The 26,276-nt window shown below is 39.8% G+C and overlaps 1 protein-coding gene across 1 annotated transcript; it reads right to left on the bottom strand.

Annotated features, from left to right (window-relative positions):
- Positions 1-1,024: 1,024 nt before the first annotated feature.
- nyap2b (neuronal tyrosine-phosphorylated phosphoinositide-3-kinase adaptor 2b) lies at positions 1,025-22,884 on the bottom strand. The gene is made up of 7 exons (XM_079877334.1): positions 22,534-22,884; positions 20,737-20,942; positions 14,481-14,785; positions 10,924-12,009; positions 4,454-5,317; positions 3,328-3,425; positions 1,025-3,244 (listed from the first exon to the last, which is right to left on the bottom strand). Exons 2-7 carry the CDS (start codon positions 20,913-20,915, stop codon positions 3,014-3,016), a joined length of 2,763 nt encoding a protein of 920 aa, XP_079733460.1. The 5' UTR covers positions 20,916-20,942; positions 22,534-22,884; the 3' UTR covers positions 1,025-3,013.
- Between the last annotated feature and the right edge of the window lie 3,392 nt (positions 22,885-26,276).

The raw sequence follows: 26,276 nt of genomic DNA, 5'->3' as shown, positions 1-26,276 counted from the left end.
TAGTCTCTCTGTTTAGCCCGAGGTTTACCGCAGTCCGCCGGATCCAGGCTGTATCCGGCATCAGAAGGACCTGCGCCTGGACGCGACGACAACGCAGTCCTGAAGTGTCAACTAGTCTCTCCCCTGTGAAGGCCTCCTTCCCTTCCCTTTACCTCAGTACAGATAAAATGTTTTCGGATAATTCCGGTTCACGTGGCTACGTGGAAGCAATAAAAATTCTGTATGATACATTTTAAGGCCAGACAAGTAGTTTGTTGAAGATTGGTTTGTAAAGTATAGGAATATACGCCTGCGCACATATATATTCAAATGCGCATACCTATAGACTAAACACGTAATACGCATGTGCGCGCCATCACCGTTCTCACAGGTTCGCGTTTTTAAAGTAACTTTGTTCTAAAGTAACTGCAATAACTTTATTCTAGAGCTGCTGTAAAGCCAAAACAATCTCTGTTACTTTAATTTCCTATTATCACTGCTTTGAAACAATCTATATTGTTAAAAGCGTTATATAAATGAAGGTGACTTGACTTGACTTGACTTGTGGCCACACTAATAAGAAGTCTGCAATATCTAAAGAAAGCATTTCCATTGATCTATTCAAGAATTGTCAGAAAGAGATTCCAAACTTCCATCTTTGCTATCAGGACCACAATTTTTTCACCTGAGCTGTAGCTGTGACCAGGCAGTCTCTGGAGCAGCAGGAAAAAATTTAGTCTGATTGTCCAAGGCCTTCACTAGAAATTATTCTGACCTGTGGTGTGTAAAGGTCACATTTACCATTGCTCAATTCAATCGTTCCAATAGGAATTTTAAATTTAGCTAATGTGACAGCATAAGGCAGCAGAAAGGTAAGAATAAAAGTCAATTTTGCACTGTACACAAATACTGAATAGTGACTCTATCTTACTGAGCCAATAAAGTATGTTCACAAAGAATGTTCTTTGAATACCATATTACTGCAATTGGCATAATTTTGATTAAGATTTGCTGATGCAAGAAAAAAGAGACTCAGCACATCACAGAAGTTTGAGGTTTATATTTATTGTTTCATCTTGAAAAGTCTCTTGTGACAATCAGCATACTTTTTTCAAACATTTCTGTACAGATAAGAGAACACTCAGTGCAATAAGACAAAGGACATAGGCTTTCTACCCGTCACAGTGCACATTTTACATACAAAGAGATTGTACATTGTTACATTTCCAAACGGCACCCTCTGGCCACAAGAGAGTGAATTTCAAACAATCATCTTTATTTTTGATCTGCATTCAGCATAGCTTGGCACACATACAAACAAACAGGCTACACTATATCAGAACCTCCATGTTTTTTGAGACTGCAGACCAAGTGCTACCTCGGTTATTTGCTCCCCTTAACCTCGAACCTTGGATCAGCTTTCTCAAGCTCTTTGACTGCTATGAGGAAGATAAAATGGACCATCTGTCTCATACTGGATCTCAAACGCAATTTCAGCTGTTTAATAGTTTTATTCCTCCCCCAAATCCAAAACGCCTGTAAACTAGCAACCGGTACACAATACCTTTACCTCTGATAGTCTACAGTCTTCGCGACCTCTCACCCAATGTGACCCAGTTACAGTGAGTACCGGTCTCCAAGGCAACACATTTTGTACAGGCATCAGTTTCCAACATGGAGGTCAAAGGGAGGAATGAGAGAGGGGGATTGAGAGGGGATTTTACTACAAGATCCAAGTACTTTGGCAATGCAATGCTGCATTTGGTTGTTGCATTGTTTGTGCAAATGAATGACCACTTGAACTGATCTGAGAGGTTGAGGTAGAGGGAGAACTGTGTGTATCCAGGTAAAGGATTGTGGAATTGCAGCTCTCTTGTGTACAGCCTCTTTGTTTATGCAGCCATAATTCCTGTTGCCAGACCATGTGGCCATGTGTACTACATACAATAGCTGAGAGCTATCAGTCATTGGTTTGTGTTGCTAATACAGATATTGTGTCTGTCTGAAATTTCCAATCAATCTATTCCATTAACATATGATAAATAATGGCACAGTCATTCTATACAAGACCATTGCGCAAAAAAAGAAAAAAAAAAACTTCTCATTTTACAATTATTCATGTACACAATTCTTCAATAATGCTGAGATGCAAAAAATACAACTTTGATATTCCAGATTGTCATTAATTTCTGGGTGACTCTCCTTTGGAGGATTCTCACTGGCACCCGCCAGCTATTGCCACAGACCCAAAGAGGAGAGGGTAACCCTTTGTTTTTACAGCTCTTTACATGCCATGTACACACAGAGCAGTTACAACATCCCTTAAAAGAGACATTTTCTGTTTTACACAGAAAATAACTGTTACCCTTTTTCTATGTGCAATGACCCGACCTTTAATCAGAGTAAATCATACTCTCTGAAACCTACCACTATAGAAACTAAAGGCAGAACAATGAAATGAAGTCCTTCTCGAAGGACTTTTGAAAAATGCATGATCTGTTTATTTCTTAATATTAGACATTCAAATAAATGATCTAATAATGTGTGGAAAGGCAGCGAGAAGTAAGCTAGCCCTAATCCAATCTCCATAACATCCAGTGTTAAAATAGAGTTCATTCAGTGTGGTTAAAATACCACAGAAAGGTCCTGTCTGGACGTCTTGAAATAGAAAGCTATTGATGAAAAGGTACTGACTGTGTATTGCGATGTTAAAAAATAAATAAATAAATGAAAATGGAAATAAATTAAAGGTAGAAAAACAACAATTGCATTGGACTAACTCTACATAATCTTTGCAAAGATATTCCATTTAATTTAGAAAATATCTATTGATGCTAGGTCATTAAGGAATTACACTGAGTATAAAAATATTAGATATTAACAATGATACGAAAACCTCATAAACTACAACCTCTGAAATATTGCTATATGAACCCCACCCACCCATCCTCAGGTGGGAGCACACTCTGATTGGCTTCAACCCTGCCTGAAAATAAAGGGCAGAGCATGACCCTAAAGTGCTCACAAGACCAAGTCAAATGGCCGTGTCCCAGAAGACAGTGGTCTGAGTAGGGTAGGGAGGTGGGCTGTACTTCTTCGCCCCGTTTGATTTCTTCCAACTGGGCATGGCAGGCAGGCTTTCTTTTTTGCATGGGCTACGGTCAGGAAGACGTTGACGAGACCGTATCTCCCGGCAGAGGCGTTGTTTCCTCTCGATCATCTCCAGCATGGTGCTGTCACCATACAGCCATGGCATAGGGGGCATCTGTTGGACACAAGGAGAAGACAGGCTGTCAGGTTTGTTATTTTACAGCTGCACAAATACAAGTTCAGTGATAAAGACAGTACCTGTTGGACATCTGAAGGCTGCTTCTGAGGTGTGCCTATTGGAGATTGTGCTACTGCTGTGGAAGAAGACCATCCTGCCTTTGAAACTGTCTTCAGGTCTGCAAGGAAAGATGAACAGATGAATATGAAACATCAGCTATGACATTGTCTTTCCAGCTGAAAAGATCAGCTTTGACCAGCATGAATTTCTGTGCTGTTCTAGAATAGATCAGGGGTGCGTTTCCCATACAACGAAGTAACTCGCTGCTTTACTACCATGGTACGATGCATCGTTGAAGAAATCAACTAGCTATTCACGACTGTTTCCCGAAACTGTACTGTCGCAAATTTGTCGTTCAACCACGTTGATTAATGATGTCACGTAGGTGGTGAAGTCATAACTTCTTTTAATGAATCTGTTTGAGATCGAATTAATGCTAGATGTTTTGCTATAAATTATGGACATGGCATCTGAGAACTATTTCAAATTTTTCTAAGTTATTTTGCTTTATTTCCAGATTCAATCATAGGCTCATTATTATGTACTAGAACGCAGTAGAACTAATACGCACATGCGCACTCTTCAAAAACGGTGCATTAAATCTTTTGACAAACTAAAAGACGTAAATGACATTTGTATGTATAAAAGATATAGATTGTACTGAATGTCAGCTTGCTTATTTTGCTCAAGATAAGGTTATTTTGAGTCCACATGTCATGCTAACAAGAAACTATGCTTCCAACCACAGGTCTAGAGCTGTCGTTCTAACCTCACAACTTTGCGATGCTGTTTGCGAAAGTTCGTTAGAACATGTTTTCAGGAAACACTGACTCATTAAACTACGCTGATACCGGGGTTAGGGTTAGGCGAAACTTGCAATCATAGTTGGCTAACGATGCTTTTGGGAAACGCACCCCAGGCTGATTTATGCTGGTTATTTCTAGCACATTTATCAACTGGTTGATCAGTTGATAAAACTTCTTAAACTAGCCAAAGCTGGTTTCCCAGCCTGATGGGGTTGATCTGTTGGCTGATTTTAGAGAGGTTTCAGCACTCTTTTCTGAAAGGCTGAGATAACAGCTGGATACAGAATTTGGCCCATCAGCAACATCAACTGACCAGCTGTCAAACAAATGCTATTCTTACCAGAGTTTGAGTTCCCCAACATTATATTCGGACTCATGGAGGATCGCCCGGATCGATTGGATGACAACATGGCTGAAGATCCAGACCTTGTGTCCTTGTCCTGTGCTTTGGGTGATTCTGTGTTATAGTTGCTTCTATCTTTCGCCTCATACCAGGGTAAAGTCTCAGTTGTGTGTACTCCCCTATCTTTGCAGTCCCGCCTGCTCATGACATCACTGCCATTGCTAATCCTTTCCTTGCTCCCCCGCCTGCTCTCCGAGCTCTTCTCCTTGCCCTGACCAGATTCTGTGCCATGCTTGCCACCATCTTTACTATTCCGTCGACTTTCCATGCCTGTTCTACCCTGTTCCTTATTTTCATGTCTGTGAGGAAGGTCTATCCCATAGCAAACTTTCTCTCGACTGTCACGTCTGTTGTCATGGCCATTTCTTAGCAGTTCTTTACTGTCTTGTCTGGACAAGAGTTCTGGAACAATACAACCTCGGTCTTTACTGTCCCGTCTGGTGATGGGTTCTGCACTGCTGCGGTGATCGGTCCTGTCTTTGCTGTCCCGTTGAGGCAGTACCTCAGCGCTACTGCCTCGATCTTTGCTCTCTTGTCGGTGAAGCTGCTCTGGGCCGTTACATCCAGTGTCCTTGCTGTCCCTTCTGGGTAATGGCTCAGCATTGCTGTAGCTGCAGTCCTTGCTGTCATGTCGAGATAAGGCTTCGAAGCCATTTTGCTCTTTGTCTTTGCTGTCCCGTCGATGCGAGGACTTGCCATTGCTGCTGCGGTCTTTATCTCGCTTGGATTCTTTGCTGTGATGGCTCCTCTCCTTGTGCTCCCGTTTGGACTCAGAACTGTGACCCTTTCCCTTGGTTTCACCTAGAAGAGATAAATCATTACAGATATTTCAGTGACTACATTTCATGCTGAACTCTTCACACTGATGCATTCCAAAAAAAAAAAAAAAAAAATTGGTAACTTTATTTCGATACTAACTATATGTAACTTTGCAACTACATGTCAGTTAACTCTCATTCGAGTATTAGTAGACTTACTGATGTTGTCTTAATACCTGCTAACACACTATTTTATGGTCTCCCAACAGACATTAACAGACAACAGTAACTTTGCAAGTACATGTCAACTTATTCTACTAACCCTAACCTTAAAGGTGCATTATGCAATACTGACAGCTAGCGGTTTAAATGGGTACTGCAGTCCAAATAAATAAATAAAATATTAGAGAGAGTTGTTTCCCTCGCTCCCTCCTCCTCAGACTCAACACTCATGCGGGTTGCCAGATTGAGGACACGCAACTGCAATCTCTGACCCAGTTTATTTGCTGGCTTCAAATACGCAGTGTTTTCCACCAGCTGGCAACCCAGGGTGTCGAAATACTATTGGGTAAATTGACAGTGGACATCTGCAGCATTGTTTTTTGGAAAAACAAGCATTTGAACTTAACATGTTTCCTAAATCTCTGCAAACATATTGTGGTATTTTAGTCAAAGAAATTACATACAGCACCTTTAACCCTAACCTAAAGTCTACTACTCTAATGACAGTTAGTTGACATGTAGATGCAAATTAATTAGAGTTCACGAGTTCCTTTGCCCATGTAATCTTTAAGCTAATAAGGTTAAGCGTATTTGGCTTGCTGTCCGCAGTGGAGGGTCTTAGCTATACCCCCCAGTGGGACTACTAATGCTTGGATGATGAGTATGGTAGCAAGATGCCTAAATTATGTTGGTGGAGTTGGGGAGGTGGAGGGATGACAAAACAGCTGATGCCGGAGCAAGGTGAGCGGCTGCTTATATGCTCTGGCGGTTAATTGAAAGATTAGATGGGTTCACTCCTCCCGAAATTATGTTGTGAACTTCACTTAGCTGACATATAGTTGTAAAGTTACTTCTAGTCAGAAGAATGTCTAAAGTGGACCATCAAAATAAGTGTAACCATTTTCTGTTGCAATACTGGAATTTGGTCACTAGGTGTCCCCGTGAATTCATAAAATGGTTTGTTTTGTGTTCCTCTTTGGACTGTGTGTGGTTTTGTGTCAGTGAATTTGTGACAGGTGTGGCACACACATTAAATATACAGATGTGCAGCACAATATGGTTCTACCCTAATCTGGGTAGATGTAAAGTGTATTGATGTTTCTTTGAAAAGATGTAAATACAATTTATTTATTTTTTATTACATTAACACATTAACTTAAATTGGTCTGTTATAACACTATATTGAACTTGGATTTGTGTGTGTGTGACAGATGTGTGTGTTAGTGAGATGAGTATGACCATCATTTCCTCACCCTCATGTTATTCTAAACATGCATGCATTTTTTTTCTTCTTTAAAAAGAAGATATTTTCAAAACTATCTCAATTGACTTTCATCGTATCTACTAAATAAAAAATAACAATAAATCTCCTTTTGTGTTCTGCAGACAAAATGACATGATGACAAGGAAAAGACAGAATACAAATTTTGGGGTGAACTTTCCCTTTAATGACTCAAGATTTTTTTTTTGTTATGTATACACACACACCTTTCTATTATACCTTTCTCTGCCTTCTGTGTGCTGCCAGGTAGTATTGTTTAAATGTGCGGTAGGCCTGTTCTTTGCTTTCAACACAATCGATGAGTGGGTTCATAAATAGGTCACGCACTGTTTTCCACAGTGAAGGACAGACGATACTCTTGCATCAGCACAGCCATAAACTGTGCCAACGCAGTCTTTGCATGATACAACATACAGGTGCAGCACAGGTGCAAGACCCAAATAGGCCATATGTAAATGTGCAAAATCAACCATCCCGACAACAACAGATACACACTTCATGAGTACCAGGTAAAAACCTAAAAGCCACATGGCAACCAGGGGCCGGTTGCATAAACCACTAAGACTAGTCTTACAAGTTAGTCATCCAATTTTTTTAATTTAAGACTGTTCATGAATGTTTTAAGTCAGTTAAATAAAAATGTTGATTAGTCTAATTTGATAATGAAACGTAAGGCTGATAACACCCCTAACTTCTAGGTGGCCATAGTTCTTAACTTAACTTAATGGCTATGCAACTGGCCCCAGGGAACACCAGCAAACTCAAATAAAATGGTAACACTTTAGAATACCGTTCCTTCATTAATGAATAACTACACAGGAACAAATGAGTTATTTATCACTATTAACATTCTAGTAACTACTATTAACTAACAAGAAACTCTGATTAACGAATTAGTAAGTAATAGTGTTCAGTCGAATGTGGTAGTTCAGCTAATCAGCATTTTTCATACCTCACTGAAAGACTACTAAGAACTACTATATACAGGTTCATAATTAATATTAATAATGCATAATGTATAATTTAATGTAATGGTAACCCATTAGTAATGACTCAAGTGTTACTATATCTTTCCTAAGGAACTACTTATTAGATCAGTATTCTAAAGTGAAGACCATTGGCAGGAACACACAATGACTAAAGTTTATTACTCAAAATTACTCAAAAGCTTACAATGACTTCAGTCAATATTAGGAAGTTATCATGTTTTCATTTTAGAATACTGATCCAAATAATTAGTACTGTAGTTCCTTTAGAAGGATGTAGTAACACTTGAGCCATTACTAGTGGGTTACCGTTACCTTTTATTACAAAGTATGCATTATTCATGTTAATTATGAACCTGTATCATCATATCAATTATTAACCTCACCCTCATGTCGTTCCAATTCCGCAAGACCTTCGTTCATCTTCAGCACACAAATGAATTTATGAAATCCGAGAACTTTCTGACTTCTCTATAGACAGCAACGTAACGACCACTTTCAAGGCCAAGAAAGGTAGTAAAGACATTGTTAAAATAGTCGATGTGACTTCAGTGCTTCAACCTAAATATTATGAAGCGACAAGAATACTTTTTGTGCGCAAAAAAACAAACAAAAATAATGACTTTATTGAATGATTTCATCTCTTGTGTGTCAGTAACCACAGTGCAGCTCTTCCGGGTTCTACATCAAAACGCTGATGCCAGTTGACCATTGCTGTTCACATGAGCTCACATGCTGTTCACATGATGCGTGTGATGCTGACGCAGGAGCCAGCCAATACAAAGCCTGCGTTCTGACGTACAACCCGGAAGCGCTGCAGTGTGTTTACTACATCAACAGTGTAGGAGACTGACAAAGAAGAGAAGAAATTCTTCAATAAAGTCGTTATTTTTGAGTCACATGGACTATTTTAACTATTCTTTACTACCTTTCTGGGCCTTGAAAGTTGTATATGCCTCATGAAGGTCATGAGACCGAAACGTTGCTTATAAAATTTTGATACTCGTTTGCAAGTATTGATAGTGTGCGGGATTTCCTTGTGTTTTTTGGGGGGGCCTTGAAAGTTACAATGACGTTGCTGTCAATGGAGGGACAGAACGCTCTCAGATTTAATCAAAAAGTTTGTAATTTGTGTCCCGAAGATGAACGACGGTCTTACGGGTTTGGAACGACATGAGGGTGAGTAAATGATGACAGAATTTTCATTTTGGGGTGAACTATCCCTTTAAGTTAAAGGCTTCATTTTTTTTTTCTTAAGCACAGTACGTGCCTGTGCAGGTATAGCTCTGCTCACTGGCTTTGCACGTTCATTCCACTGAGTGATGAGAGCTTCACACATTCACTGCAATGGGGCTGCCGTGACCTGCATCGGGATTGGTCTTTAAATCCTTTGAGGGAGACTCTGCAGGGAGCCCCCGCCCCTCCTCCTCCTCTTTTAGATGAGCAGTAATGTGCCTTTGCATTTGAAGTGCAGTGGACCATTTCTTCAATGGGATGAAGTGATATCAAGGCCTTTTTGACAATCTGACCTTTTTTGAGAGGTGTTACTGGAGGTGAGATACAATGACTAACAAATGACAGTTCACATCTTGTAACTAACATTAAGTAACGATAGTCGACATGTATGGAGAGATTGCAATCACACTCTTTTCGATATTCTTCTCTGAAGCAACCACCAGTGCATTGATGATGCAAAAACATGCAAAATAAAGCAATAAGCCACAAAAGACTGTGCATTAAATTGATTTTTACCATGGATAGGAGGTGTTCTTTTAGAGTCTGTTTTATAATTGTTTTTTTAGCCTTCTGCACTTATGAAAATGTAAGTAAGCCATATAAAACTGTCTGCAATATGATCCCACATAATGAGATAATTCAATTCTAATGGATGATATTCAGAGTTAATAACCGACACTACCTTAAACTGCCACCACATGCAGATAAACACTTATGTACCTTTATAAAGACTTAAGAAAATAGTGCATATTATTTTCATTTCCTTTTTTCCACTTTCTTAGAGCAGTTTTTAAGAACTGTTTACATATTAAAATAAACATGCTACTGGTTTAATGCATCAGCAGCAGGTCTGGGGAATGAACACTGACTGCTTTAGCCTCTTAATCTCTCTGGATTAAATTTTATGATCTATGTCAGTCTGTAAAAATCTGATTAAACTTTTGTGCAGAGAGAAGCATGCCAAAACACAAGGGCAGAATGGATGGCATGCTTTGAATAATTATAATTATATCAAGGTGTTAGGTCCAACACAGAGTGTCTTAGAAACTTCACAAATACATAGTGAATATAATAGACCTGCAGGACTTAATGGACTTTGGACAACTTTCATGAGGAAAATAATAAAACAGGCCTACAACTCACTCAATCCCCACACTAGCTCTCTCAGTCCCTGCAATTTTCCCAAAATCATCCACAGGTGCGCAAAATCCAAAATAAAAGTCTTCACATAACAAAGCAGTAACAATTTATTTTGATAGTCCATTTTACACATTCTACTAACAATAAGTAATTTTGCAACACATGTCAACTGCAAGTAATCAGAGTATTAGTAGACTGTCTGCTTTATATCAGCCTAAAACTTTCTACTGACTATAAGTAAATTTGTAAGTATGTCAATTTATTCTACTAACCCTAACCTAACAGTCTAATATTACTCTAATAAGAGTTAGTTAGACAAGAGTTAGACATGTAGTTGCAAAGTTATTTATAATTAGTAGAATGTAAAAATAAAAATAACTTCAAGTTGTAATAGACTTATTCCACTCCATCCATGAGAAACCATGCGCCGTCTGAGGCGAGTGAAACACTCATGTTCACCTGTTCACTCAAAGTATAAAAAAAAAGTATAACCAATAAAATAACTGCAAAAATACACAACTTTAAATCTGTTGTCGGTATCTTTGTGCTATTTTAAGTCAGATATGAATTAAGTCAGTTATTATTTAATTTTACTAAATGTATTTTGCATGAATGTTGAACACTGTTTTTGTTTTTGCTGTTTACTGTTTTTGCACGATGTGTCTTTTTGTGTAACTAATACACTAATACAGAGCGAATGTTTGAAGGTTTTGACACTGGTGAACAATTACTAAAAATTAGTGACTACATATATTAATCTGAGAAATAGACAATCGCACTCACTTTCTCCCGGCTCCTTGCTCTTTCTGCCGCTGGTATTCTTTTTCAGCATGTTCCTGCCAGTGGTGAAGAGGTTGGTGAGCTCATCCAGTGGGCTAGTAGGCGTCCGTGAGCGTGCCACTGAGACATTCTGCATAGATCCGTGATGCCGCCCCCCTGAGCTTGAATCCTGTGGCGGGGATGCCTTTCCGTGAGGTGTGGCCGAGGCGCTGCGAGGAAGGCCTGCTGTGGGAAACGGCCCGTCAAAAGGCGGTGAGCGCATGAGGCTAAGGGGCGTCAGGCAGCGGCCCATACTGACAGGTGAGGGGCAGGCGGAGTGGCTGCGCTGATAACCATGTGAAGAGGAGGAACCTTTATAGAGGGCACAGGGCAACGGCGGCGCCGACGATCGCCCAGATACTGTTAATGTAGGAGTGGCTGTTAGCTCCCTCTCGGCACGTCTTTGGTGCGATGTAGAGGCAGAGCCAGAAGGTTCCAGAGAAGTTGGTGACTTGCCATAAGAGCCGTTCTCTAACATAGGAAGCTTTGTTACATCGAGAGGGGTGAGTGGGGACTCGTCTGAGTTGGGCGAGCACTGAGCAGGGGCAGGAGGGAAAACCAGTAAAGGTGGCCTGTGGGCCAACAAGTTGGGGAATGGGGCGGGGATATCACAAAGGAGGGGCGTACCTCGAGGGGTGGTACAACGGCTCAGGGGGGCATGGATGTCAAGCTCAGGTGGGCAGGGTGTGGCACACTGCGATCGACAGCTCAAAAGATCCCAACGGGAGTCAAACTCGTCAAGGGTAGGGTACTTCATCTCTTCATAGACAGCCTCACCCGGCTCGTCTTCCTCAGCACGAGGGGTTGGTTCTTGGCCCACGTTCCCAGACATCTCAATATAGATGGGTTCATCAAAGTCTGAGTCCTGTGGGCCCTGCGGCTGAGGAGGAGAAGGGGCTTGGCTATCCCTTGAGAAGATAGAGGGAGAACTTTTTGAACCATGATTGCGGATATAAGACTCATCAAAGGAAGTGCTCAGTTGAGTGTTGGGATTCCTTTTAGGTTTTGGTGGGGGAACTTTCCTGCAGTCCTCACTGCAGCCTTGTGTTCCTGAGTAAGCAGAAAAAAAACATAAAGAAAGATATGGATTAGCATAGTAGCAGAGAGTTCGAGTCATCTGTACATAGGATGATTTAATAACTTTCATTTATTCAGATGCCAGATGGTCCTGCTGCACCAACTCAGTCACTAACTTTATCACCAATTCCATACACGCACACAGTAATATATTTTATATGACATACAATAAAAAAAGCTGTTTTTTAAATACACACGTTGGCAAACACAATCTGGACACTCCCTCAAAAATGACACACACGAGTATAGATGATAATCTTGTACAAAATCTCTACTGTTCCAACTCCACTCTGAGAATAAAAATGACAAAATGCCTTGATTTTCAGTACTGAGAAAAGATCATCTTTCATCATATCCAAAGAACATTTTCTCATAAATGTTTTGTGGGTGTGTAAAGAGGGAAAAGAGTACAATTGCACCAGATTAAAGTCATTTTTCATGTTCTCTCTGGGAGTCAGTGAATCCCTTTGCGCATGCCTAGAGAAAAAAAAATACTATATGTGTGTTAATTCGGTGAAAGTGAAGACTGGTGGATCTTGTGATCCGTTTCAACGCCTCTGAATGTGCCCTTGCTCCTGCTCTCTCTGCCTCTTCCCTCCCTACGAGAGGATGTGTTTACCCTCGCCCCCTCTCCTCCAGGGGAACTAAATCTAGGTCAATCGCTACTCCTGAATGAATTCTGCGCTGGCCCCTCCCCCCACACACACCCCACCCCCCGCCCCCCGCTTCAACACGCAACTGTCCTCTGAATGAGGGACATCCCCCACTCTTTGGTGTGCATTGGCTAAAGGGCTGTTGAGCTGGCTGCCTGCCCATTCCTCATTGGCTGTTGCCGCGCTCTAACTTCCTGTCACCTCGCTGACGATTGGTGGAGGCTGATGTCTGATGTCTGGATTGGTTGAGCAGCAGGGGGTCTCTGTTTCTGTGGGCTGGTTGCCGTGGCATTGAGGAAGATCTGCGTGCACACTGTGATCCCTTCAAATTCTGACGAAAAGCAACTCTCACAGCATACGTCATTACTGCAGAAACATAAATCAACTTAATACTTTTGCAGCCTGCAGCTTTGGTTCTTTGACGTATGTTCTGTAACTCATCAGAGTTTTGAAATATTAAACCAAAGAGTCTGATCTGATTTTGTGTCTATGAGGGTAAACATAATTAACATTAGAATCCTATTTTGCATTTACTGCATGACATGCATCTATGGAAAGGGATGCATATCTTGTTCTTTTCAACAACAACTTAAAATTAACACAAAAACACACTGTGCTTGTTTACTACTTGAAAACAAAAAGAGAGCAATCACTACATAGAAATAAAGTGATGGGCTTGTTGAGATCTGCATGAGGATATCGCCTGGGACAGTGTTGACATAACATGACAAGAGTGGGTGTTGTTGAGAACAGTAAAGAACTCAGTTGTATTAACCCCACAATTTGTAGTTCATTCACAACACTGCTCTCATATTTACAATCACTTTGCTATATGTTAATCATGAAAGGGTGGAATGGGTATACTCTGCACTTCAGCTGGACACAAGGACGATGGACGTAAATGGCTAATTGCTTTCATGAAATGGCAGCAACAGCACTGCTCAACAAAGAATTAGATGTACAACTGAATAGAATAAACAATATAGTTAAGTTAATTATGCTGCTGTTAAACAGTTTGGGCCCTATCATACACCCAACGCAACGCAAGTGTTTTTTGCTAGTTTCAGCCCAACGCGGTTACGTCATTCACCAAGTTGTTTAAATAGCAAATGCATTTGCGCCTATTTGTGCACCCAAGGCCGTGCTGGTCTGAAAATGAGGTGTGTTCAGGCGCATTGTTGGCGTGTTGCTATTTTGAGGCAACTGAAATAGACTGTGCTATTGACCAACAAAAACCTGGTCTAAAGTCAATGGCGCAGTATTTATTTATTTTTTTGTTATTTAAAGAGCGCGTTAGTAATGTGCGCCAATAGGCAGGTCCACAATGCGTGTACACTTTGTCCCGCAAGAGCAGACCTTGTTTGGCCTTTATTGATAAAAGAGTGGAGAGAGGACAGGAAATAGTAAGCTAAATGGTTAATTAGCAGGCACTTTACAGTTCACCTATAACAAGAATAAACCCACCTACTGTGACTGAAAGGAAATGCTGGGAGACAATTTTAGGGTCAACTGTATACACCTTTGCTCAATGTGTAAAAATGTTGTCCTGCACCTGGAGGACTATGAAACATCACCTACTACAGTCTTGTTTGCACAGCTTAGTCCAGCTAAGGCTTCACATTATTTGACTATTCAAAATTATGGTACTGTCCACATTGTTGACTCAGGTGTGTTTGCTTTCAGCCAAGATTCAATTGAACCAATTTTTCAACATCAGCAAGTGTATAACTATAGAATCAGTGGATCTCAACAGGAAATGTGAAGCTTGGATTAAACACCATGGCATCTTACCGTCACATCTCTCTGAATCATCGCCTTTACACCCGGTGGGACTGAAGTCCACAGCTTCAGAGGAGATGCTGAGTTTAGTGCTGGGGTCCCGCCGGGGCTTGGGTGGGGGCTGTTTACGGGATGTGGGGCTGCCCTCCTCTTCCACTCCTCCACCCACGGAGTGCAGGGACTGGGAGCGAACGGCGAAGCCCGGATTACAGGGGGTCTGTTGCTGGTGCTGGTGAGGGGACACGTGCTCCGCAGGGGCTGGCATGCTCATTGAGCCCATTCGCAGGTGCTTACCCTCGGCGACCACCTCTTCCCCCCTGAGTAGAGAGCACACATATAGGAATAAAACAGTGCATGAATGAATTCTGAAGTCAAGAGCAGCATTGTATGATATATGGTAACACTTATAAGGTTCATTAGGTAACATTAGTTAATGTATTAACTCATGAACTAACAATGAGCAAAACATTTGTTATTTATTAATCTTTGTTAATGTTAGTTAAAATACAGCTGTTCATTGTTTGTTCATGTTAGTTCATAGTGCATTAACTAATGTAAACAAATACAACCTTTGATTTTAATAATGTATTAGTAAATGTCCCCTCCTTGAACTGCCACCTTAACGTGGTGGAGGGGTTTGAGTACCCGAATGACCCTAGGAGCTATGTTGTCCGGGGCTATATGCCCCTGGTAGGGTCTCCCAAGGCAAACAGGTCCTAGGTGACGGGTCAGACTAAGAGCGGCTCAAAAGCCCTTTATGAGAAAAATTATATCGAGGACCGTGACGTCACCCGGTATGGCGCAGCCGGGGCCCCACCCTGGAGCCAGGCCTGGGGTTGGGGCTCGTATGCGAGCGCCTGGTGGCCGGGCCTCCCCCCACGGTAGTTAGTTTCTATTCTGAAGTACGGAATACACTAAACACTAAACAATTGTATGTAATCCACAAGATGACACAGAGAAACACAAGGAATTAATGAAAACGTTGTTTCTACAATATTTTGGATTATTTAATTATTTTGAGCATAATTGATAAAGAGCGCTCATGAACATGTCAAAATGCACTACAGTTCTCTAAACCAAGAGTTTTTCAGCCTCTTAATGTCAAGTACCCCCCAAAATGATGACTCCCTCCATATATATATATATATATATATATATATATATATATATATATATATATATTATATATATACTGTATATATATATATATATATATATATATATATATATATATATATATATATATATATATATATATATATAGCTGTAAATGTTCACAAATGAAAATACTAATTAATTGGCTTTAACTAATACTTTTAGAGTACTGTTATGTATAAACCTGAAAAGAAGCATTTGAAATTAAATTTTTAGTGGACCCCCTGGGCTTTCCTGAAAACCCCTGCCCTAAACCACAGCGCTGCTTAGTAAATCATTCTGTGCTGATGTGTGTCTGTGCACGTAATTAGCAACGCTCTGATAAGATCTGTGATGAAGTTACTCATCTGAATGAATGGCTTATTTAGAGCTATTGATTTTTGTTTAGCACCCCTTCCGACTTGTAATGAGACAGTAAAAGGCCCTCGACATAGCAGGAATAGATTTTTTAAGTGGATATTTTGATTGCACTTTCATGGAGCTTGACCAATTTGAAAAAGTTGTTAAATAAACAACTAACTTTGTCAAGGAATTTAGGCCTAAATAGCATGGAGATAATTTTCCAGGATTTGATGCAATAACGACAATGATACAATGTTACAAATATATGACATCATGCTCAATGGACTGCATTGGAAAATATCTTTGATCTTCCTTGGTCTCTATTTTAACTTTTAAACTCATGCTTCCCATTTACTCCCTACTATATCTTGGTTTTTATTGCACTGGGTTTGTAGCCCTGAACTCCTTTGGTTCTTCTGATGTACTAAATCAAAAGTCTCTGTTAAGTTCACTCTCTCGCTCTCTCTTGCTCTCTCTATTCCCTAAAGATTTCTGTCCCACAAAAGAGAATGACTTTACTAGTCATTAGTTTGATTTCAAGGCCGTACATCTATTACCTGAGCATGAACATGTGTTTGTGTAACTTGGTAACTTCCGCACATACAGCTGCTGAACAGCAGGAGTCTCGAGAGAAGGGTTCATTGGTCAGGGGCTTAACTTTGCCTAGCAACAGGGCACCTACGGAAACCAAACACAAAATCTGCCACTGTTGCTCTGTGCAACCAGTCCCCTCACACACACACACACACACACACACGTGATGGATCAGGTATTAAGCTCTCATTAGGAAGAGGAACAGTGATGTTGGAGCAGCTGTCTGCACTGCATGCGATTGCTCCTGCTCGGCAAAGACAAGTTTCCTACTGTTAAAAATAGCTGATGCCATACTTCTCCTTAGCAAAGTATTCAGTGCAGTTTCACACAATCTTTTTCTCAGATTCTGAAAGAAGAATTGCAATTATGCTGCAGTTTGTTTTTTGTTTTGTTTTGTTTTTTTGCATTAAAACTTAAATTGACTTGACTTGATTCAAAAAACGTGTTTTGAATTTTCTATCCTGTCCCATTTTGACTCTTATCTCTGAGTTGTTTCAAAGCAGTTGTTTCAAAGCAGCTTGACAGTGATAACAGGAAAATTATGCATTCCAGCTGTTGTTCAGCTGAAGTCAGTTCAGTGTTGATTAAGTTCCATTGTAAAGATCATTAATTATTAAAATAGTTAATTTCATCTATAAAGCAGTTCTGCAAAAAAGGATGTCATCATTCAGCTCAGTTCAGTTCTCATACAACAGCGTCAGTACAGTCAGATCAATAATATTATTGCATATTGAGTGACCCCATAGTCATTAGGTGTGTACTTAGGTGTGTACTCACGGTACTTTGATGTCATAGATCGGTCTGCGCAGCGCCACTTCAAATCGAACACACCTACTATTTTGCCAATTCTGTTTAGTGACAGAAATTACATTACCTTTAAATATGGCAAATTAAACAGACTGAAAACAGGAAAACAGTTCTTGAAAATCAATTTAAAAAAAGATGACAGAATCCTGCTTGAGAATTAGTCCTAGTGTTTGTGCATGTGTGGCACTGTATTATTTATCGCATTGCCCTTGCCCAGTAAAAGGGTAATGTCTTTGAAGCCAGTGCACTGTAGCTGCTGGACAGCATAGCCTACTTTCCAGCCTTTTCAAATTTTAGAAAAAATAAAAACAATTCCATATATTAAAATGCTAAACATAGAATAATACATTACATTCAATTGTTTTTCAATCCTACATAGTATAATTTAAACAACATCATTCCCATTTATTTCTGTCCATGCTTTTCAGTGTTTACAGCATAGTTGTTGTATGCAAATTAGCACGTGAGACAAAGTTTCCGTGTGCTCCCAGAGACAGTGGAAGGGCCAACAGAATGTCAGAGAATGAATGAAGACCCACCCCACTCAGAGCAATGAAGCAATCTGATTGGTGGGCGGCTGCTCCAGCTGTCACTAGGCAGAACGCATTTCCAGCAAGCACGCTCTTCACACTTAATCTCTTTCTAACAGATTTTTCTCTCTCCCTCTTTTCCTTCCTCTCTCTTCCCATCAGTTCCTGTAAAAATGGGTCGTCTCATTGACCCACTTATATGCCTCATGAAAAATCCAGCTATTCTTTTTTTCTAGCACTCATCCTCCAGCCACCGAGTATGAATATTTTATATAAGCAACAGCTGATTAGCAGACCAGGAGTAGACCAATATCAGAAGGTAAAGACTCTTCTATAGCCTTTACAGCCCAAGAGTGTGACTTGTGGTCACATTTTGGTGAAAGTTCTTCAGTTTCAAGCAGCCGCAACAGTGAAGTGTCTTACATAAATCAGGGCCTCACTGAAGACTCAATTTAATTAAACACTGCATCTGGTGGCCAATCAAATGTACCTAATTTAGGAAATTTTTGACTAGGACCAGACATCAACTGACAGAGTTAGCAAAATGAAGGTTTGTCAAGAGATGTCGAGATGACCTAAAAAGTGAATAATCATAATCTGGTACATTGGTTAGTGTGGGACACCTCAAATCTGTTGGGTACATTTCTTGCTCAGTATTTTATTATGAGTATATTCTAGATGGGTTGTCTCATTTGTTGATCCAAAGGGCCCTATCATACACCCGGTGCAATGCAGCGCCAGGTGCGACTTAAGTGTTTTTTGCTAGTTTCAGCCCAACGCAGTTATCATTTTCACGTCCTGCGCATAGCAAATGCATTTGCGCCCATTTGCGCCCATGGGCGTGTGCTGGTCTGAAAATGAGGTGTGTTCAGGCGCATTGTTGGCGTGTTGCTATTTTGAGGCAACTGAAATAGACTGAGCCATTGACCAACAAAAACCTGGTCTAAAGTCTATATATTCAGCAGTATATATTTTTTTTGTTATTTAAAGAGCGCGTTAGTAATGTGCGCCTATAGGCAGGTCCACAACGCGCGTACACTTTGTCCTGTAGATGGTCTGCTTTCGCGCTTTAACCTTGTGCACGAGCAGATCCATTTCCTCTAGAAGCATTCAGTTTTAACGCTTGCAAATTCTGCCATGTAAATAGCGAATCTGCCATGGCGCGAGCGCAACTGGCTTTTAAAGGGAATGGGAGATGAGACTCTGATTGGTTTGTAGCACATTATACCCAAAATACACCCAATACTCATTAACAAAATAGGGACAACCCTTTTAGACCATGTGCCGGGTGCACCGACCATTTTTCCGTCGTTAATCTAGCAAAAGTGGATTCGGACACGACCTAATTGCACTTGCGCCATGCGCTTTAGACCATGCGCTTACATCGTTAAAATAGGGCCCAAAGTGTTTTGATGACAACTATAAATTAACCACAAATTGCTTCATCCCTAAACTGCTTTTGATTATTTTTCTGGTTTGTAATGAATAAAAAGTCCAAACCAAACTCAAGCCTAAATCATTAAAAGATGATCATCACAAAAATGTCTGCTGTGCATGTTTTACCATGCAAATTATTCTTTGCAGTAACATGTGTATTACGATTACCCAGCATTCCCCATAAGCACAAACTAATGCCATGTCAGAGCTGAAATTAATGCTTTTTAGGTAGTTGAAGCCTGAGCCAAATGCGTGAAAGAGGTCTCTGACAGCATTCAGCTTTTATTGCACTTAGAAGACAGTGCCAAATGTGATCGATGCAATCTATGCCAACAGGTCTAGGGCAGCACTCAACAGTAAATTGCCCACTGACACAATTACAGCATGCATTGATGTTATCAAGGCCATGGATTTGAAGTGTCAAAATGCATCTGATGCCTTTGGTCATGACTACAATCATTTTTGTATGACTGAAATGACATTAAGATGAAAACCTAGACTTTATTTAATGACTAGTGTGAAACTGATACTACTGTAGTGAGTGGACCAGTAATGTAGAGCAACATTATCCATTTTGTGGGTGCGTGTCTTGCACATAAATCTCTGCCAAGGTTGAAGTCGTTATGAAGTTCAAGCCCCAAATATCAGAATAAGAAAATTAATCAACCTCCACATGTTGAAGAGGACATGGTCTTTTTCTGCCATCAACAACATCCCACCATGCCATTGCCAGTGTAAGGGAGCACCAAGGGTTTGTTTTCTTGTGTGGCTGTCACTTACATACATGTGTGAGTGAATGAATGCTCATGTGTTGTGTCAACTTGAGTTGCAATCTGCAATCTTACAGTTTTTCTCAGTCGTTTTTGTTCGTTTCTTGAATCATCATTAACATTTGCAAACCAGTTAGTGTATTTCTCAAAACAATTAATATAAACAGCATTACACAATGGAGTACCTGCAAAAGCCTGTAACTTGCTCAAGACCCTTAGTTCATCTCTCAAAAGTATTTATGCATCAATTATAAGTGCTTGCATCATTGTTCACAAACAAGATAGTCAAAATACTTAGCCATGTTGTCAATATAACAGTATACTCTGTATATTTACTGTATACTGTAAAATGAAAGCAAACTGTATAATATATTATGATCAACATGACAATTGATAATGTAGGAAACAGCAGACAATTGTATGAAATCCATTGCATCAACGTACTGAAGCATTAGTTAGTTCAAAAGAATGAAAAATTGCTTTTATGATGTGATTGTGCACAAGTGACTAGATGATGCTGTGATCTGAGAAAAAAAGCAACTGAGAAAAACTGTAAGTGAGGGTATTTGCAATATGAGCAATCTTTTAAGATTTCGTATGCATTGCATTGCTGACATATCTCAAGTCACTTACCTTTTAATGGCTTCTTCCTGTTTTCGCTTCTTGTCGTTTTTCTCCTGAAAGTTAATCTTATTTTTCTCATTCCACACGTGGTCAATGCTCTGTGTGACCAATCTGTTATATGCCTTCAGTCCACAGTCTTCAACATACTGCAAAAACATTAGTGAATCCTCCTCTTTAGAGCTAATCATTGCTTACAGGCATTCCAAAGGGGCTTTCTGCAAATAAAAATAGTGACATTAAAGTTACAATTGTGAGCATTTGAATTATTGGTTTGTAATTATTATTATTTGTATTATCATAATGCTTTAGATGATAGATAGATAGATAGATAGATAGATAGATAGATAGATAGATAGATAGATAGATAGATAGATAGATAGATAGATAGATAGATAGATAGATAGATAGATAGATAGATAGATAGATAGATAGATAATGCAATGATAATGATATGCTTCAAACTGTTGAATTCATACGGCATTCCTACTATTTTAACGGGTTATTGTGTAAATAATCAAGGATTCTGGGTCAATGAGATTCTCCCTTCATCAGCAAACGCAGAGAGCCTCGCTCTAAGCCTCAGCAGCACATCTACATCTACAAAGAAATTGTTTATTAGTAAGCTGTAGTATTGTATACAGCTGGTTATCATGAAAACAGGCCAGTACATTTCTCAGTCTGGAAAATGAAGCATCCAGTAGCAGGACACTGGTTAGTGGGCCATTTGTGCTGCATTTAATGAGTTGGTTGTGTGACTGAGTGTGACTTTTGTGTGACTTTTGAGCTTGAGTAACCCTTAAGTAAGCGTATATATATGTGTGTGTGGGGGGGGGGGGGTGCACGTAAAATCATACTGATGCAGTAATGCAGAGGGTGTGGGTGTGAAGTCTTTTGCAGTGTACATCTGCAGAAGTCTAGGAGAAGGAGGAGACAGGATTCGGTATTATGTAGGTCAGTATTTTTTAGAGTGATCCATGAATCTGGGCATGCTTGTTTACATGTGAGGGGCAGTGTGTGTGTGTGTGTGTGTGTGTGTGTGTGTGTGTGTGTGTGTGTGTGTGTGTGTGTGTGTGTGTGTGTGTGTGTGTGTGTGTGTGTGTGTGTGTGTGTGTGTGTGTGTGTGTGTGTGTGCGTGTGTGTGTGTGTGTGTGAGGAGGGGGTAGGAGGGGGGAAGGGGGGTTAAAGCAGCCAGATGGGTAATGCACTACCAGCTCAGAGACCCACCACCATTGTCCAGTGTCCTCTGCAACATGGCATCTTCGGTCTTCGACCTTAGAGCAACTTGTGTTGACCATGGACTATTTCATATTCGCTGTTGCATTTAATGTCACATGACCTTGCTGAGTTAGTATGTAGCAAGTTTGAGTTTGCAAACTGCAAAAAAATATTTTCTTCTTTAACCCAATTCAGGTTGAAGCATACTGTTTATGGCCTGTCAGAAACCCTGTAATTTGGCCCGCTTCCCTTCAAATTGTCTCCTTCCTAGATTCTCTATTATGCTCTGCCAACATCTCATCTTATCCTCCCTCATTCATTCACTTGACAAAATGTGCAGCATTTGACCCTCTGAGGAGAGATGACTATTCTCCTAAGGTGAGCACAAAAGATGTATTTAGGTAATCGCTAGAGAGATGGATACATCTTCAATGTAAAATGTTAAGGCCAGTCTGTAGAGTGTAGCCATAATGTCCCATCAAGAGACGGTCTATCCAGCAAGTTAGATCTAAAAACATAAGGGTGTATGTAAGGTTATATATAAGGATGAATGTAAAGTTCCAAGAGCTCAGATGAGAGTTATGTACTTACAGAGGAACTAGGTCCCTGCTGGCTACAGTGTCAGCCAGTTCAGGTAGATCCATTAGACTCCCAAAAGTACCTGGGACAAAACCTGACTGATATCCTGAGATTACAACTCCAGTCCAACGGGAAAGATTCAAGCCATTGCAAAGTCACTCTCCAGTCCGCAAAGTAGAATTCCCGGGCATAAAATCAGGAGGCAGTGAGAATGAAGTCTGCAGCTCCTTATAGCTGGAGAACCTTCAGCCCGCTGGGAATGTGCAGTGCGTAACTCCAGTCTGAAAGATGCTCTCCTCTTCATCGGTACATGCTACACCTGCAAGAGCGCAACAACATCAAAAGGGAAAGCATCCTTCTTAACTCCCAACATGCACCTTTAAAAAGTCCAACAACAGCGCAAAACAAAACGAAAATCTCCTGGAGTCTTCCAGGTTCTGAATTGAACCGTGCACACTCAGGTGAAGACCTTCTTAAGTGAAACCTTGTTTTTGTTTTTGAAGGACGCAGCTCTCACGGCAGTGCTGGTTCTCGGATGTGGGGCTCGTCTCTGAGTGGATGCCACCGCGGATTAACTCGGGCTTCACAACACAAAGAACACGCCTCCACCCTCCTCCTCTTCCCCCCCTCGCATGCACTCGCTCACACCGTTCCTCGCTCTCAGCACCAAGGACAGCTCCTCTGCCGCTCTGCTGTAGTAAACGGGGCAGGAGAGCATGTGTCAGTCATGGCACAGTGGGCGGGACGGGCATACAGGGTGTGACCTCATTAGACTGAGCACCACTCCCAGTGTCCTCAACCAGTAAACAACACAGTGGAAAAGCCAAAAGACAAGCCCAATATTAAAAGTCACACTTCAAAGTAAACCATGGTTAATTTAGGCATTCTTTTTTCTTTTTTTTCTAAAAGCAAAAATAATTAACATTTTTTTCTTTCCAGGAAATAAAAAAAAATAGCTTTCTCTGAATCTTTAAGTCAAAAAGTATAGGGGAAAACAAAAAATCAAAGCATCATAGAGAAACAGAAGAGAGTTGGTGTGTTTGAGATTTGTTTACATGATTGATGCGGTGAGCATGGGCTTGTTCAAATGGATTATTACTGTCGACACAAAGGGATGAAGGGCAGCGATCTGTTGTTTTGCTCAAGCCCCCCTCTCTCCCCCTCCCTCACTTTCCCCCTCCCTGCCTCCCACAGTTTCTGTGTCTGCGACTGATCTAGCATCCAAAAAAACAGGGGAACTATGTCAGAGGCACAAGTGTGCAAAGACACACTTACTTGCAGAAAATGACAGAGCTCACAGGCTCTTTTGCTGAGAGGAACAGGGACAATAATTAGGTAAACATCCCATCGGTTGCTTTGCTTGGCAAACACAAAATGAGATAGTTCATCCAAGTAAAGCTGCTAACAAAGGCCAGCCTGACCTCTTAAAATGAGCTTTGTGTTGAGGTCACAGATTAGACTCTTAAATGCAGAATAAATAACATGCTGTGTAAATAATTTAGGTAAGCGTGAAGAGAGTGATAATTTTTTCTACCAGTTAAAGATTGATAGATGTTGTTAAGCAGATTTGCAGTTGGTTTTGGCTCTTGGGCTGTTTTTGGGGAATAATAGGGTCATCAAGGGATGGGCTGGTTTTATTACTCTGGAAAGGAAGAGGTGAGAATCAGCAGGTCAGTGGATGAGAAATGACATTTTAAAGGTGACATGCTTTCATTAAAATTCCACTGCAACTTTCTTTTTTAACATCAATGCCTCGCCAACTAAAGTGGGCCACCAGTCTATATTTTCACTTTGATTGGAAATGAAAATCTCTTTCACACAAACACACACACACACACACACACACACACACACACACACACACACACACACACACACACACACACACACAATGATGTCTTAAAGGGATAATTCATCTAAAAATAAAAATTATGTCATCAATTTCTCACCCTCCCTTAGTGAAAAAAGGATAGTTTATTGTATTTGAAATATATTCCTTTTTTCAATAGTACATTGCAAATATCTTTAAATATATTAAAAGTATATTAAATATATTAAAAGTATATTAGCATCATGCTTTTACATATTTTCACAATACAAATTTTAACACACTTTAAAATAATTGTACTTTAGTATATTTTCCAAAAATATATTTTATAAAAAATATACTTGAAGGGAAAATTCTGTTTGTTTGTTTTTTAAGTATTTATTTGCACTTTACTTAAAAATATATTTTAGGTATATTTTACCTGTGTGCATTTCAAAGTATACTTTCAAAATACATTATAATATACAATAGTATATTGTACAAAGTATAGCTAAGTAATATTTGTTTATTAATGTGCATTTGTTATCGAAGACAAAGTGTGCAATTTGTAGTATTTGGAATAAGCCAAAGTTAATACTGTGCATATACTTTTTATACAAATATAATACACTTATGGTATATTGCTTGTGTGTTTCGAAGACACTCGTAATGAATTTGTAATGCACTTGGCAAATAAAGTATACTTCACTTTAATATTACTAATCAAACATCTAATTGGTCCCTACACAGGCATATACTTAAAGTATACTAAGTATACTTGAAGTTGTTCCAATATAGTACATAAAAGTACACTAAATACACTTAAAGTTATGCTTTACTACAATTTAATTACTACTAAAATATACTTATAAAATAAAATTAGTTGTTCCAAATTAGCACACTTCAAGTTAACTAATCATTAACACAGTTGAAGTATACTAAATGAGTCTGGCTGCAAGTATACTTAGCATTTTTTTTTTCTCAACATGATCATATCGTTCCAAATTCTGTGGAACAAAAAAAGAAGATATTTTGTTTGATAGATATGTTTGTATTTTTTTGTCTACAATGGAAGTCAGTCATAACCAAAACTGTTTGGTAGCTTTACTGCAGAGCGTAGCTCCAAACCTAATAAAACACATATGAACAAGCTAACAAAGTCTTCAATATTATTATTAAATCTACAGGCAGGTGAGTTTGATCTAAACTCTGCAGGGAAGTGGATCTCGAGGGCCAGAGTTGCCTATCCATGCTCTAAAACATCTATAGGAATGAGTTAATAACATTCGGTGGCATCAAAATTCAAATGATCTTTAAGGTGCACGCCAACAAAACCCTCCAGTAACACTAAGCACTAGTACACTCACACCCATCCCCCTATGACAGGATCACACATCCCGACAAGTGTGAGCTGTTGTAAGAGCAGTGATACCGAGGTGAAAATTGGGGTCTGAGGGCCACATTCCCTCAAACAGGCAGCAGATTAAATCTAGGATTTTGCCTCTTACAGCTCATAAATCCACATTGGGCCCTTATCCTGCAGACAAATGGGGTACACCTGATTTGTTGAATGGTCTGAAACAGGTCTGCAGTTTTTAATCGTTTTCAGTTTAACACAATGACAAAACAACCTCATTACCACCAGGGAATCCCTTAAAATGACTCGCGACCAACACTGCAAAAATTCTTGTAATTTGTATAGGAAAAATACTTTACTATACAGTGAGAAAATGTCAAATTAAATAGTAAAACACTGTCAAATTTAGGTTTTATGTTTTTGAACTTCCACATGTTTCTACATGTTTCAGACTCATTGTTTTATTTTTTGCTGAAAGGCCAACAAATATAGGCTGCTATATAAATAAACTGTATCTTTTTGTAGGCAAGAGTTGAAGTTATGTGCCTACAAAAATTAACTTATAATAATAAACCTACCCTCAGAAATATT

This window comes from Squalius cephalus (assembly GCF_949319135.1).
Source record: "Squalius cephalus genome assembly, chromosome: 7".
Taxonomy (NCBI): domain Eukaryota; kingdom Metazoa; phylum Chordata; class Actinopteri; order Cypriniformes; family Leuciscidae; genus Squalius; species Squalius cephalus.
This window is presented reverse-complemented; position numbering and strand designations above follow the sequence as displayed.

Coding starts and splice junctions, on each gene's coding strand:
- nyap2b (XM_079877334.1), bottom strand. CDS start 20,915: ATGATTAGCTCTAAAGAGGAGGATTCACTAATGTTTTTGCAGTATGTT. Junction 14,786..20,736: donor CAGGAAGAAGCCATTAAAAG/GTAAGTGACTTG, acceptor CTCTCTACTCAG/GGGGGAAGAGGTGGTCGCCG. Junction 12,010..14,480: donor TGATTCAGAGAGATGTGACG/GTAAGATGCCAT, acceptor CTGCTTACTCAG/GAACACAAGGCTGCAGTGAG.